Genomic DNA, 16,246 nt, shown 5'->3' with positions numbered 1-16,246 from the left:
GTATGCTTAGTAAACCCTTTGTATCTTCAGAAACCCCGCACAGTTTGCAAACTCACCATGCAAGAACAAGCCACACAACAGTTTGAAATCTGAATCTTCTTAGACAAAACTGTATTGTTCTTGTTATGCCTTTCAAGCATCAAAGCGAAGCTTCCAAAACAGGCTTCTCAAAACATCGTTGATAAACGAGTTCATGATCCCATCACCTTGCTCAAATACCATTATCGTTAATAAATGAGTTTAGATGTTGTAAGTTTCAACCGAATTTTTGAGGGGTAGTGGTGAGTGAAGAAAAGGTTTCTTATCTATCGTTAGTTTCTTGTCGTTAGCCTTTGGTACCATTGTTGTTGAGTGAAAGAATGAACATGGGTTGACTATATGTGATGAAAAGGTGAGATTTGAGGGTTTGAATGAGTGGGGTGTGAAGTCTGGAGGGGATTTTGGCTATGTAGTCTGTTGGAGGATGTGCTCATGGTGTTGAGTGACACGGATCATGATTTTGGACCATTGATCTGAGAAGTAGGATTTGGACGGTGGGGATCATGTGAGGGTGTAAAACTCTTAAAGAGTTGTGTGATATAGATGCTGTGATGCTGATAGTAGTAGTATAGAGAGAAGCACTAAAAGTTAAGAGCATTCACATCCAATCCACCATCTTTACCCTTATAATTTAACAAAAAATGCTTACTTTTTAAAATTTATATCATATTGTAAAAAACCTTCCACATCCAACACCCTATACCTATCTCTATATTCTTTTTTTATTATTTCTTCTCTTTCTTCAATTTACAATTTTAACTACTATCTATTTTGTCTTATTATATTTTCTTCTAAAATTTATTCTAATAACTTTTTTTGATAGAAGCTATACTAATAATTATTATCATAAACCAACAAAGTCGAATATATGATCTGAACTATTTGACCCATAACAAAAAATTTCCAAAAGAAATGGCGAAAACAACAACCCACAATTTAAGATGGTAACACATTACAACTCAATTGTCCAAATAGATGCAAACTTAAACAAAAGTTGAGCTAATAAGTTCTCCTCATACATATATAATTCTAATGATCATCACATAACATATTTCTAAATCAAACTCATAACATTCACAAAACAATCTAATATAGCGCGACATCGTTTATTGTTGGGAATAGAGTAGCCATTGATGTTCAATTAGGTCTTCTTGAAGCTGATGATGTGCCGAGCTATCTTTAATATGAAGACGACGTTGGATGAAGTCCATAAACTCATTTGTTTGAGTGCGCGACAATTCAGGGAGATCATCGTCAAGTTGATCATACTCAATGTTAAGACTATCACCATCATCACGTTCGTCTTCAATGATCATGTTATGAACAATAACACATGCTTTCATTATATTTGTTAGTACCTTCAATTTGAACATTCGTGAAGGTCCTCGAATGATTGCAAATCGTTGTTGAAGTACACCAAATGCTCGCTCGACATCTTTTCTTGCAGATTCTTGTGCTTTTGCAAAATGTTTATTCTTGTTCCCTCTTGGTGATGGAATCGTTTTTACAAAAGTTTGCCACTTAGGATAAATACCATCTGCAAGGTAATACCCCATAGTATAGTCGTGGCCGTTGACTGTGTAATTGACTGGTGGAGCACGCCCTTGTGCAAGTTCCGTGAAAACAAAAGATCTCTCTAACACATTAATGTCGTTAGCCACTACCTCATTTAGAATACGGAGAAATAGAGGACGACTCATCCGAAATCTTCGTCGAAATAGATTCGATGGATATACCGGATTTTCTGCAAAATAATCACGATATAAACGCTCATGTCCCTGAATATGATTGCGTCGAATAAATTTACGACGTTTGCGAGTACATTGTTCTTCGAAGATAGGTATCTCAACAACTTGCGAAAGAATGTACGGACCATTTGATCAAACGTGCAACTTGACTGCAAGCTTACCTATTTTCTTCCAGTTCCTCCCAATGTACTTCTTCACTACATCAGTTAATATGGTGTCCTGCAATGCAAATTACAAAAAAAAAATATTAGTATCCTTCATCAATGATAAAAACTATCATAAAGTAGCCAAACAGGGTCGAGAGATAAATGATGTTAATTGGATGCTTTATTTATAAAGCCAATAAAAGTATTGTTTAGAATAAATCTACTAGCAATGAATAGTGAATACAACTGCATCAATGATAAAAACTATCAAATGAAAAGTTGATACAGGACAAGAGAATAGATCAACAAAACATCCTGTTTGTTTTCACAGCCAAACGATTGACCAAGAAAGACATTTTTTTCAACATAAAAACCTTAAAAACTACAGGTTTTTTCAGCGAAAAAGTCAAAAAAAAGGCAGCGTTCTACAACGTTTTTCAGCACTGCAGGCTGCAACGTTTCTGCAGGTTTTCGGGTCGGTTTTTGAGCAAAACGACGACAAAAAACTGCAGGTTTTTTCCAGCAAAAAAAACGCTAAAAAAGTGCTGTTTTTTCAGCAAAAGAAGCAAAAAAACTGCATGTTTTTTAGCATAAAAACCTTAAAAAACTACAGTGTTTTTTAGCACTACAGGCTATAAAGAGGTATTAATTTGATTTACTATCAAGATGGATATAAAATACAACAGATAATAACAATCAACTAAGTATAATACGCTAACAAACAGATGATATTCGTTTACAAAACTAACATACTTGTAAAAAGGGCAACTCAAAGTCTCTCATGGCACATCGACTTCCTAGGATGAAACAAACAAGAAAAAAACAATAAATATGAAGCACATGACACAACGAAACAACCACGAAGAAAGGGCATTTACAGATTTACCCTTGAGACACACACATTTGGACCCGATTTCCCTTCAACTAAACTTGTTAGTCTAAAGCTTAGTCTTTTTTATCCTTTCTTAGATAGTGGTGGGGCATCCGAAGTATTCAGAGTTGTGTTGTGCTGGTAGACTTATAAATCTGAATCAAAAGAGCCACCAAATGTTTCTGAATCGCTACAAATAGGGTCGCTAATTATCACAGTTGAAGCTCCTAAAATGTTCAAGACAACAACTTATGTTCATTGCCTTAGGGTTAATTCTTGTTTAGTCAAACTTTCTCTCTTTCTTGTTTATAACAATTAACAAACCACATCGATTCTTAATCTTACAAAAACAAAAAAAAAAAGCTCAAGATCACATAATCCCCCAAATATCATCAACACATACAAAAGATAAACAAGAAATTAAAGTTGCATATATATATATATATATATATATATATATATATATGTGTACAACAGGCATTAAGAATTATGTCTCACGTGAGGTGCTGCTGAGTATACAATCTGAATCTAACAACCTACCATTACGAACAATCACAAAAATACGATTTAGTTGTTACTGAAATCAAAGAAACTTACGTGGAAGGCTGCAACGAGATGAGGATTTTTGTTATGGTGAGGTTCTACCACTGCCACTGGATGTGAGGGGAAAGGAAATGAACGATATGGGCGGGAGTAGATCAAATGGGCGGGTGATATTGATATGGTTGAAGATGAGGGGGCTACAGTAGCTTTTCATACATGAAAAGTTACTGTACAATCTTTTTAGAATTTAGGGTTAGAGAGATCAAATAGGGGATAGGATGGAGTGAATATTTAGAAGAACTTTTTAAATTTTAGATGTAGGGGTTAAGATGGTGGATTGGATGTGAATGCTCTAAACAACTCTTAATTTTCAACATCTTCATACTCTCTTTCTTATATACATTATATATAGTAATAGATATATATGTATATATAGGACAAGGATCCATTAGGAACCACCCTTTATTGCGAGAATCGTTAGAACCAATGTGAAAACAACCAAAAATACTTAAAAATAGCTAAAAAACACACAAAAAAAAATTTCTAATATTTTTTATAAAAAATCGCTACTTTTAGTAGCAAAAAAAAAGTTTAAAGAAAATTTTTTTTTGCTACTAAAAGTAGCGATTTTAACTTAAAAAAATATTTTAAAAAAACAAAATTTTTGTGTGTTTTTTTTTATTTTTTTAGATTTTTTGGGGGATTAGTTTTAAGCATTTTAGCTTGGGGGGGGAGGGTTAGGTTTTAGGTTTTTTGGGGGTTTTACTTTTTAGCATTTAGCTTGGGGAGAGGGGGTTTAGGTTTTTTTTTTTTTTTTTTTTTTTTTGGGGGGGGGGTAGGTTTTTTTAGGTTTTTTTAGCTGTTTTAGGTTGTATTCACATTGGTTCTCGCGGTTCTCGCATGAACTTTACCCTATATATATATATATAGGGAGGGGCTCATGCGAGAACCACCCTTATTGTGAGAACCTTGAGAACCAATGTGAACACAACCTAAAATAGCTAAAAAAAACCTAAAAAACCCTAACCCCCACCCCCCCCCCCCAAAAAAAAAAAAAAAAAAAAAAAAAAAAACCTAAACCCCCCAACCCCCCCCCTCCCCCAAAAAAAAACCTAACCCCCCCCCCCCCCAAAGCTAAATGCTAAAAACTAAAACCCCCAAAACACCTAAACCCCCCACCCCCCAAGCTAAAATGCTAAAAACTAAACCCCCAAAAAACCTAAAAAAATCTAAAAAAAACTAATTTTTTTAATATTTTTTATGCTCAAATCGATACTTTTAGTGGCCAAAAAAAAATTTAAAAATGTTTTTTTTTTGGCTTCGAAAAGTAGCGATTTTTATATAAAAAATATTAAAAAAAAAAATTTGTGTGATTTTTAGCTATTTTTAGGCATTTTTGATTGTGTTCACATTGGTTCTCGCAATAAGAGGTGGTTCTCGCATGATCTTCTCCCTATATATATATAGGGTAGGGATATGTTAAAAAGTTTCTAAAATGTGAAAAGGGTAAGAAGTGTTTTAAACCATTGGATATTTGATCTAATGGTTGAGATCAATAGGGTATAAAAATGTAAATTGTGTTTAAATTAGAAGGACCTTATGTAAAATTGAAGGGCAATAGTGTCTTTTCCAATGTTTTAAATATGGTAACCGTATCCTACACAACCAAAACCCCCATTAATCTCCTAAAAACTAGCTATTCAAATTTAATTGCTAAATTATATCGATCCTCAATTCTAAAAACAGAAAAATATGTAACTGCTGCAAGAAACGTATAACACTATACATCTGTCATATAACACTATATAACAATATATAACACTATACATCCATCATAGACATGCTACCAGAAAAATATAACACTATATAACACTATGCATCCATCATCTAACACTGAACACTATATAACACCATGTAACACTATATAAAAAATATATAACACTATAGAGTTCTGAATGGTAGTTGCACTACAGAATTAATAATTTATTTTGTTATATAGTGTTTTTTGATTGTTGCGCTACAGAATTATATAACACTACAGAATTATATAACACCAAAAACCATATTATAACACCATATAACACCAAGTAACACTATATAACACTATATAAAAAATATATAACACTATACAGTTCTGAATGGTTGTTGCACTACAGAATTATATAACACTACACAAATTCGTAAATTAATTCCTAAATTCGAATTCCAATAATAAAGGGTGGCGGTTATTTTGGGCAGTTATCTTTTAATCAATCAATTGAAAGAAATAGAAAATTACTAATTCACCCTTATGAATTAATTTAGATATAGGACACTTGTCATCACCACATTATTTCTCACACTTCTCACAAAAGTAGGACTTTATATATATATATATATAGGGGATGGTTCAAATGAAAACCACTTTTATTGTGAAAACTCGAAAACTAACTAAAAAAGCCTAAAAAAACCTAAAAAACATACAAAAAAATTTTTTTTTTTTTTTACAATTTTTTTTAGAAAAATCGCTACTTTTTATATATGGAAAAAAAATTTCAAAAAAAAAAATTTGGTTGTACTGCACATGTGCACTAATACGGAAAGCCTAAACCACTTAACCCACCCCCCACCGACACCCCCCAAAAACCTAAACCCCCCACCCCCCCCCCAAAACCTAAATTCACCCTCCCACCAAAAGCCTAACCCCCCCCCAAAAAAAAAAAACCTAAACCCCCCACCCCCACCCTCCCGAAAACCTAAAACTAAACCCTAAACATAAACTCGAAAAAAACCTAACCCCCCACCCCCACCCCCCAAAAACCTAAACCCCCCTCCCCCCACACCCAAAAACCTAATCCTAATCCTAAACCTCCAAAAAAACTAACCCTAAAAGCTAAACTAGAATCAAAAAACTAATTTTAAGCATGTAATGCACATTGTAGTACATGTTATATTGCACATGTGCACTACTTAATAATAGTATTGAAAACAAGACGACACCATAAATCTTTTTTTATGTCATAAAAAATATGCTCGAATATACTTGAATGAAAGATAAGAAAATTTGTGATCTTATGGTGTCATTTTTGTTTTAAAATGATAACGTATGGAGAAATGAGAAATTTTTGAAAAGTTATATATTTTTTGTTCCAATTTTACCCCTCCTTCATTAAAAGTCCTCCCTCCCTCCTTTTTAGTGGGTTTTAGTTAGTTTTCTAGTTTTCACAATAACTAGTGGTTTTCATTTGAACCTTCCCCTATATATATATATATATATATATATATATATATATATATATATATATATATATATATAAGGAGAGGTTCATGAGAAAACTAGATATAAATGAGAAAACTAGAAAACTAACTAAAAACCACTAAAAAGGAGGGGGGAGACTTTTAATGTAGGAGAGGGGGGACTTTTAATGAAGGAGGGGTAAAATTGGAAAAAAAAATATATAACTTTTCAAACATTTCCCATTTCTCCATACGTTATCATTTTAAAACAAAAATGACACCAAAAGATCACAAATTTTTGTATCTTTCATTCAAGTATATTCGAGCATATTTTTTATGACATAAAAAAAGATTTATGGTGTCGTCTTGTTTTCAATACTATTATTATAGTAGTGCACATGTGCAATATAACATGTACTACAATTGCAATACATGCTTAAAATTAGCTTTTTGAGTCTAGTTTAGCTTTTAAGGTTAGTTTTTTTAGAGGTTTAAGATTAGGATTAGGTTTTTGGGTGTGGGGGGGGGGGGGGAGGGGGTTTAGGTTTTTGGGGGGTGGGGGGGTTTAGGTTTTTTTCGGGTTTATGTTTAGAGTTTAGTTTTAGGTTTTCGGGAGGGTGGGGGTGGGGGGTTTAGGTTTTTGGGGGGTGGGGGGTTAGGCTTTTGGTGGGAGAGTGAATTTAGGTTTTTGGGGGGTGGGGGTGGGGTGTTTAGGTTTTTGGGGGGTGTTGGTGGGGGGTGGGTTAAGTGGTTTAAGCTTTATGTATTAGTGCACATGTGCAGTACAACCAAAAAAATTTTTTTTTTTTAATTTTTTTCCATACATAAAAAGTAGCGATTTTTCTAGAAAAGATTGTAAAAAAAAAAAAATTGGTATGTTTTTAGGTTTGTTTTAGGCTTCTTTGGTTAGTTTTTTGATTTTCTCATTTAAACTAGTTTTCTCATGATCCATCCTATATATATATATATATATATATATATATATATATATATATATATATATGGGGAATGTTCATTGGAGAACACTAAAAAAGTGCGGAACAGCGGGGAACCGACTCAAATGAACTCCGATTGGACTCATTCCAGTGGCGTCGGAACCAGCTCGTCGAACCCTAACTATGATCTCTTAACCCTAAACCCTAAATCCTAACTCCTAAACTCTAAACCCTAAAGCTAAAAAATAAGGCTAAAAGCTAAGCTAAACCGAAAAATCTAAACTATAAGCCGTAAAAGCTAAACCATAAAGGCTAAACCTAAAGCTAAACCCTAAAGCTAAACCCTAAAACCTAAAGCTAAACCCTAAACCATAAAGCTAAACCCTAAAGGCTAAACCCTAATATATTTAGGGTTTGTGTGTTATGATTTAGGGTTTAGGGTTAAGAGATCCTAGTTAGGGTTCGACGAGTCGGTTCCAACGCCGTTGGAATGAGTCTAATCGGAGTTCGTTTGAGTCGGTTCCCCACTGTTCCCCACTTTTTTAGTGTTCCCCAATGATCTTCTCATTATATGTATATATATATATATATATATATATATATATATATATATATATATATATATATATTATATAGGGGATGGATCATGAGAAAACTAGTTTAAATGATAAAACCTAAAAACTAACTAAAAACATACAATCTTTTTTTAAATTTTTATAAAAAAATCGCAGGTTTTTATGCATCGAAAAAAAAATTCAAGAAAAAAAAAAATAAATTTTTTTTTGTTGTATTGCACATGTGCGGCACTATTACGGATATAGTGCGCATGTGTAGTACACGTATAATGCACATGTGCAGTACAACAATTTTTTTATATATAAAGACCTGCGATTTTTTTATAAAAAATTGTAAAAAAAATTGTGGGTATGTTTTTAGCTTTTTTTTTAGGTTTTTTTAGTTAGTTTTCTAGTTTTCTTATTTATATGTAGTTTTCTCATGATCCTCTCCCTATATATATATATATAGGATACGGATCATGTGGGAAGCAGTAGTAGGCTATTTGAGAAACTTGAGAAGCATTCTGGACCAGACATTTCCCTAAGCAAAAAAATGCAAAAAAAAAAATGTAAAAAAAATGCAATTTTTTTTTTGGAAAAGTCGCAGCTTTTTCTTTAAGGATTTAATTTTTTATTTTTTAAAATTTTTTTTTGGGATTTATACACATGTGTATATTGTTAATCTTTTAACTATACATATATGTATATTGTCAATTATACATATATGTATATACATGTTTAAAATTGAAAAATAAGTGTTATTTAGGGTTTAACATTAGTATTCAGGGTTTAGCATTAGGGTTTAGGGTTTAGCTTTATGGTTTAGGGTTTAGCTTTAGGATTTAGCATTAGGGTTTAGTAATAGTATTTAGGGTTTAGCGTTAGGGTTTAGCATTAGAGTTTAGCTTTTGGGTTTAGCATTAGGGTTTAACTTTAACTTTTGGGTTTAGCTTTATCTTTAGGGTTTAGCATTAAGAGTTTAGCTTTAGGGTTTAGCTTTAGGGTTTAGCATTAGGGTTTAGAATTAGCATTAAGGTTTAGCTTTAGGGTTTAAGGTTTAGCATTAAGGTTTAGCTTTAGTGTTTATGGTATAAGGTTTAGGATTTATAACACATATATGTTTCAATTTTAAACATGTATATACATATATGTATAATTGACAATATACATATATGTATAGTTAAAAGATTAACAATATACACATGTGTATAAATCCCAATTTTTTTTTAAATAAAAAATTTAATCCTTAAAGAAAAAGCTGCGATTTTTCCAAAAAAAAAATTGCATTTTTTCACCTTTTTTTGCATTTTTTGCTTAGGGAAATGTATGGTCTAGATTGCTTTTCAAGTTTCTCAAATAGTGTGGACTTCTCATATATATATATATATATATATGGTAGGGATCCTAAGAGAAGTCCACCCTATTTGAGAAACTTAAGAAGCATTCTAGACCACACATTTTCCTAAGCTTCTCATAATATACACATATGTATATAGTCAATTTTAACCTATACATATGTGTATATTACGAAAAGCTTAGGAAAAATGTGTGGTCCAGAATGCTTCTCAAGTTTCTCACTTAGCCAAGTGGTTCTCACTTGATCTTAACCCTATATATATATATATATATATATATATATATATATATATATATATATATATATATATATATATATATATATATATATGTATGTATGTATATATATATATATATAGGACAAAGATCCGCTAGGAACCATCCTTTATTGCGAGAACCAATGTGAACACAACCAAAAATGCCTAAAAATAGCTAAAAAACACACAAATTTTTTTTAATATTTTTTATATAAAAATCGCTACTTTTAGTAGCCAAAAAAATTGTTTTTTTTAATTTTTTTGCTACTTTTTGCGATTTTAACATAAAAAATATTAAAAAAAATTGTATTTTTTTTTTGAATTTTTTAGGTTTTTTGGGGGTTTATTTTTAGCATTTTAGCTTGGGGGGGGGGGGTTAGGTTTTTGGGGGGTGGGGGTTAGTTCTTTTTAGGTTTTTTTTAGCTATTTTAGGTTGTGTTCACATTTGTTCTCGCGATTCTCGCAATAAAGGTGGTTCTCGCATGAACCTTGCCCTATATATATATATATAATAGGGAGGGGCTCATGCGAGAACCACCCTTATTGTGAGAACCAATGTGAACACAACCTAAAATAGCTAAAAAAACCTAACCCCCACCTCCCCCCCCCCCCAAAAAAAAAAAAAAAAACCTAACCCCCCCTCCACCCCCCTAAAAAAAAAAACCTAAACCCCCCCCCCCAAGCTAAATGCTAAAAAAAACTAACCCCCCCCCCCCAAAACCTAAAACCCCAACCCCCCCCCCCAAGCTAAAATGCTAAAAACTAAACCCCCAAAAAACCTAAAAAAATCTAAAAAAATAAAAAAAAAATCTCAAAATTTTTTTTTTGAATTTTTAATATTTTTTATGTTAAAATCGCTACTTTTAGAAGCCAAAAAAAAAATTTAAATTTTTTTTTTTGCTTCGAAAAGTAGCGATTTTTTTATAAAAAATATTTAAAAACTCAAAAAAAAAAAAAAATTTGTGTGATTTTTAGCTATTTTTAGGCATTTTTGGTGTGTTCACATTGGTTCTCGCGGTTCTCACAATAAGAGGTGGTTCTCGCATGATCTTCTCTCTCTCTCTCTCTCTCTCTATATATATATATATATATATATATATATATATATATATATATATATATATATATATATATATATATATATATATATAGGGTGAGAGTTGGATACAAAGTCATATTTTTCTAGAAAGTGTAGGAAGTGATATGGTTATGACATGTGTCATCTAGAGAATTTTAATTAAAGGGTACAATGGTAATTCAATAAATAAGTTATTTTGAAAAAGATAAATCTAAAACAACAAAATGAGACTTTTAAGGAAACCCTATATCTTATTTATGGAATTGTATCAGTTACGCAGAATCAAATGTGCATCATTCTCTTATCCTTCAGATGATTTTTTTTTTTTTTTGTATTTGCGGATAAAAAATGTTGATGTCTAATGCAATGATTGATTGTGATCATGGTAAATGCATCCTGATTTAGTTGTTCGGCATGCCAGTATTCGATTAAGTTGGTTTTTTTTTTTTTTTTTTGCAAGTGCATGTATTCTTGACACTGTGTTTTATTTGTTTTATGGTTTCTTCACACGTAACACACCAGCTTATCGTTCTTGAACAATTTCTTGACGTTGTGTTTTACCAGTTATAGGTTTACTCATTATGTGTTATAGAAGTTTATGTTTCATGAAGGACGCATTTTTTTATTTATTGACGTTGTGTTTTACATGTTATTGGTTTCTTCACAATGTGTTTTATCAGTATGTTTTTATTGCCTGTTTCTTCACAGTGTGTTTTTCTTCCCAATGTGTTTTATCAGTGTGTTTTTCTTCACAGATTCGTCGTAGTGTGTTTTATCAGTGTGTTTTTCTTCATACTTTCTTCGCAGTGTGTTTTTCTTCACATGTTTCTTCTCAGTGTGTTTTATCAGTTTCTGGTCCATTAGATTTTTTTTCGCAGTTTCTTCACAATGTGTTTTATCACTAATATAAAACACAATACTTGATAAAAAAACAAAACTGAACTCCGATTCTCGTCCCTAGATAAAAACAAATCAAACTCCAATTTAGTAAATTTCAGATTTTAAACACAATCAAATCTTTTATATTCAACTTCATCCATGATTTTAGGAGATTTTATTTAATGAGGAGTGAGAATGTGGTGAGAGTTTAATGAATGATGGTTGTTTCTTTATTTAAAACATGCTCAATTACCAAAATGCCCTCAATCAATTAAATTAGTCATTAAATAAAATGCATATATTACAAAAATGCCACTTATCTAATCTCAACCATTAAAACCACTCATCCAATGGCCCAAAACACTTCCTACACTTTGTAGGAAAAACACACTTTGTAGAGAAACCTCACCCTATATATATTGGAATATAATATGAAGAACAATGAACGAAACTAAGGGGCTAGAAGGTTAGGCTAAGGAGGGACGGAGAGGATTTTAGTGTGCCATAAGGATGAATGAGTATGCAAGAAATTTCTATTGAATTCTGGGATGATTTTTACAACTACATTCTATGCCTTATATAGGCAAAAAGAAAAGCTATCCTACAAACAAAACACTGTACATATTGCTCTAGTGTCAGAAAAATAAACGGATACAAATAAAAGAATTTTTTTTTTTTGGAATATAATATGAAGAACAATGAACGAAACTAAGGGGCTAGGAGGTTAGGCTAAGGAGGGACGGAGAGGATTTTAGTGTGCCATAAGGATGAATGAGTATGCAAGAAATTTCTATTGAATTCTGGGATGATTTTTACAACTACATTCTATGCCTTATATAGGCAAAAAGAAAAGCTATCCTACAAACAAAACACTGTACATATTGCTCTAGTGTCAGAAAAATAAACGGATACAAATAAAAGAAAGAAAAAGGACAATAGGCACTATCTACAATAATGGATTCTTTTTCAGATGCATGTGCTGGGCAACCATACTGTCTAGAAATGCTGTGTACACCTGTCTCTTTAGGTCAATGCTTTCATCATGTCTTTTTAGAAATCTCTGTGTGTTGAGTCTATGGACTGTGGACTAGAACAATCTTCCAAGTTATTGCCTTCTTCGTCTTCCAAGTTGATAATGTGTTGTAATTGTAAGGTGTCTCCTTCCCCTACAAAGGGTAGAAGCATTCTCCAGACTGGTTTTGCATAGATTTGTATATAATGTCCTTCACCTACCAAGTGATAATTCTTCCATGGATAATAATCAGGAAGTTCTGGGGTTTCCTGATATTTTTTGATAAATTGTGTAAAATTATCTGGACTTTTTTCATCTGAATGACTTAACCAAGGTAGAGTTGAAAACTCTATATCAGTTTTTGTCATTGATGTCTGTAGATGATATTGATGACATATATTACTTTTATGTTCAATGAAAATCCTTTTTCTTGCTGGTCTATATGTGTATGCATCTGTATAAGGGAATGAGGAAATTATTTTACAACCAATGATCGAAGTCGTTGATCTAATTGCCATATTTCCTGCAATTAGGATGACCTTTTCTCCAAGCTGGTTGAGAAGATCTTCTGTTTTTCTTTCTAACTTTATTTCCAAATAATCAATCATACCATGATGATAAAATTGAATTATCTGCTCATTTGTCAACTTTGTAGGATGATATATTTGAAGTAATAGAAGACCAGTTCCATCTCCTTTTTCATCCGTTCTTTCTACCACTTTGAATCCTTGCTGTTCGCTATTAAATTTGAATGCCATGTCTATCAGCTGTTGTTGCAAATTGTACAAAATTAAAGGAAATTCTGCACAAACTTTCTGTGAAACAAGATTCTCAAATTCTGGGAATCTTTCTGTAATTGGTTTTAGGCTTTGCTGCCAGGGTGTATCAAGAATCCTGGTCCTGAAACACTCAAACGTCCTGTGTAAATCTGTTTTGTCTTTATCTTTTTTCTCAAGCTTCTGTAATAACTGTGTATTTTTTGCTTCCAATAAACCTATTTTTTGTTTTAACAGACTATTTTCAATCTTTTCTTGTATAGAGTGTGTATTTTTTCCTTGTTGTACAAGCTGATCTTGTAACTCAGTGATCAACTCTTCTTGATTTTTAATTATTTGTTCTGGTTTAATTTTAGCCATGTCTGCAAACGTTTGAACCTCTTCAGGTTCTATGTAAAAGCCACTTACCCCAAAATGTTCTCTTGCTGTTTCTATAGCTTTTTGAAAATCTGTAAAGCCTTTGTAAATTGGATTGGGGCATTGGATATGTTTAGCCACAGTTTCCCATTTATTAAAAATACCAATTTTTGTGCCTCGAAATATGACATAATGGGTAAACTTAGGCCTCTGTTAGGCCTCTGTGGTTTCTCAGGTGCTTTACTGCTTTGTTCATAAAAATAAATGCTTAATGCATTTAACACCTGGACTTTAAAGGTTGAGGCCTGAGGCATAGTTTGAATATGCCACAGGTTATCTAGTAAACACTGTTGTTTTTCTGTTAGCTGCATCCCAATAATTGGGCGAAACTTTGTATTGGGATCATCACATCTTTGTAATGCATAATTACCAAAGGTGATAACCGCATTTTGTGTATTCTGTGATTGAGAGCTTGCCCTTTGTGTAAAATGCCTATTTTTTGGAGGACGAACATTTGTAGCCTTTGATTGACTCGGGTTGTAAAACTGTGTAATATTGTTGAGATCTGTTAGTGTTGCAGGCAGTTGTCTAAAATTCTGTGTTCTTGCTGCTTGTATTGACTGGCTCATGAATTTCTCTGTTTTCTCTTCTTCAGATGATGTATTCATTGGAGAGGCTTTTGTAGGCTGTGTAGGATGTATAAGTATTGCCTTTCCCTTATCTTTTTTCCTGTCCATCTAAAAGCAACAATCTGTTAATATTACGAGATAACATATCGGCTATCCCATTATTTTTCCCTTTAATATGTTCAAAATTGATTTGATATCCACTTCCTTGGATAATATTTTGTAAATTAACCCATCGGGTCCTGTTTATCTTTTTACTTTGATCATTCTTTATAAATTTTACAATAGCCTCACAATCAGTTCTTACTGTAAATTCTTTGTGAAGAAATAATTTGAATTTTTCTAATGCATATATCAATGCCTGTATTTCAAAATCGATACTAGTCCAACTTGTTTTGTTTTGAAAATTACCGCTTGCATAAGCACAAATTTTCTCTTCTTGCTTAGGACTATATTTACTTGGTTTGCAGAGAAGAACTGCTCCCCATCCTTCTTTGCATCCATCTGTCTCAATAATTATGTAATCTGTAACAAGTGGTAATTCTAAATTTTCTGGCATAATTGACCAGTCCCAGAAAGGCTTGTATTTGTTTTAAGTTTTCAAATTTTTCTGGGAAATCAAGTATCTTTGTAGAGATATGTGACTGTAATTCTATTTTTCCATTACCTATTTCTAATCCTAAGAAAGATATTTTTCTTTTAAATAGTTCCATTTTTCGTTTGGAAATTACTATTCCATTCTTTTTTATTTCTTCAAACACCTGTTGTAAATGTTTTTCATGTTCTTGTACTGTTTGGCTTGCTACAAGTATATCATCAATATATACTAAACAAAAGTCGTATTTTAAGAAAATACTATCCATAAATCTTTGAAAAATTGAAGGAGCGTTCTTTAGCCCAAAGCTAAGGACATTCCATTCAAACTGTCCTTCTGAGCATGTAAAAGCTGTCCATGGCTTAAAACTTTCTTCAAGTTTTAACTGATTATATCCTGACTTTAAATCAAATTTTGAAAAACCTTCTTTTTCTGTATAAGATTTAATAAAGTGTCTTTATTGGGAATATTGTATCCATCATCTACTGTATTATCGTTTAGTCTTTTGTAATTGTATACTATTCTTGCTTTACCTCTTTTTATTTCACTATGGTTTCTTACTATAAAGGCTGCTGATCTATGAGGACTTTCTGATTTTTTAATTAATCCTTGGCTAATCATTTCAGGGATTTGTTTTTTAAATTCTTCTTTGTCTAAAGGACTGTATTCTACATTAGCAGTTCTTATAGTAATATCTGGATTTTTTAGTTTAAATTTACATATGTATTCTATATGTGATTTTGTAATATCTTCACCTATAAGACCAACTTTTTCTAAATGTAAAATCATAGGGTGATTTATACTTTTTGTAATATCTTTTCCTTTTTCTACTTCATGACTTAGAAAGTCTGTTAACAGTTTTATAGTTTCATTTTCTATCAGATTATTTCTTTTTTGTTGCCTTAAAAATTCTAAACTTCCTTGACCACCACGCTTCTGTGCAATCTTTGATATATTAATATACCTTGTTGTTGGGACTGTATAGATTTGTTTACTGAGTGTAATAAAGTTTCTATTCGCTGTAATAGAACCATTTAAAGCAAATATAAAATTTAATCCTAGCACAAAGTCTTTTGACTGTATATATGCTGGGTTTATGTTTACCTGTGGTATGTCGTACTTTATGCTATAATTGTTTGAAAAATCTAAAAACTGTATTCCTACAGGCTCTAAGTAGTGTGTTATTCCAACTAATCTATTTTCAATTGTTCTGCTTACAACTTGATATTTTAATTCTTTATGGTATTGTTCTGGT

The 16,246-nt window shown here is 32.0% G+C and overlaps 1 protein-coding gene across 1 annotated transcript; it reads right to left on the bottom strand.

Annotated features, from left to right (window-relative positions):
• Positions 1 to 1,063: 1,063 nt before the first annotated feature.
• On the bottom strand, positions 1,064 to 3,555 carry LOC118487289. The gene is made up of 3 exons (XM_035983994.1): positions 3,402 to 3,555; positions 1,949 to 2,006; positions 1,064 to 1,783 (listed from the first exon to the last, which is right to left on the bottom strand). Exon 3 carries the CDS (start codon positions 1,737 to 1,739, stop codon positions 1,146 to 1,148), a length of 594 nt encoding a protein of 197 aa, XP_035839887.1. The 5' UTR covers positions 1,740 to 1,783; positions 1,949 to 2,006; positions 3,402 to 3,555; the 3' UTR covers positions 1,064 to 1,145.
• Between the last annotated feature and the right edge of the window lie 12,691 nt (positions 3,556 to 16,246).

This window comes from Helianthus annuus, chromosome 15 (genome assembly GCF_002127325.2).
Source record: "Helianthus annuus cultivar XRQ/B chromosome 15, HanXRQr2.0-SUNRISE, whole genome shotgun sequence".
Classification (NCBI taxonomy): Eukaryota; Viridiplantae; Streptophyta; class Magnoliopsida; order Asterales; family Asteraceae; genus Helianthus; species Helianthus annuus.
The sequence above is the reverse complement of the archived record's forward strand: the minus strand, read 5'-3'. Positions and strand labels throughout refer to the sequence as shown.

Excerpts from the sequence above, each read along its gene's own strand:
- LOC118487289 (XM_035983994.1), bottom strand. The coding sequence starts at position 1,739 with ATGAGTCGTCCTCTATTTCTCCGTATTCTAAATGAGGTAGTGGCTAAC.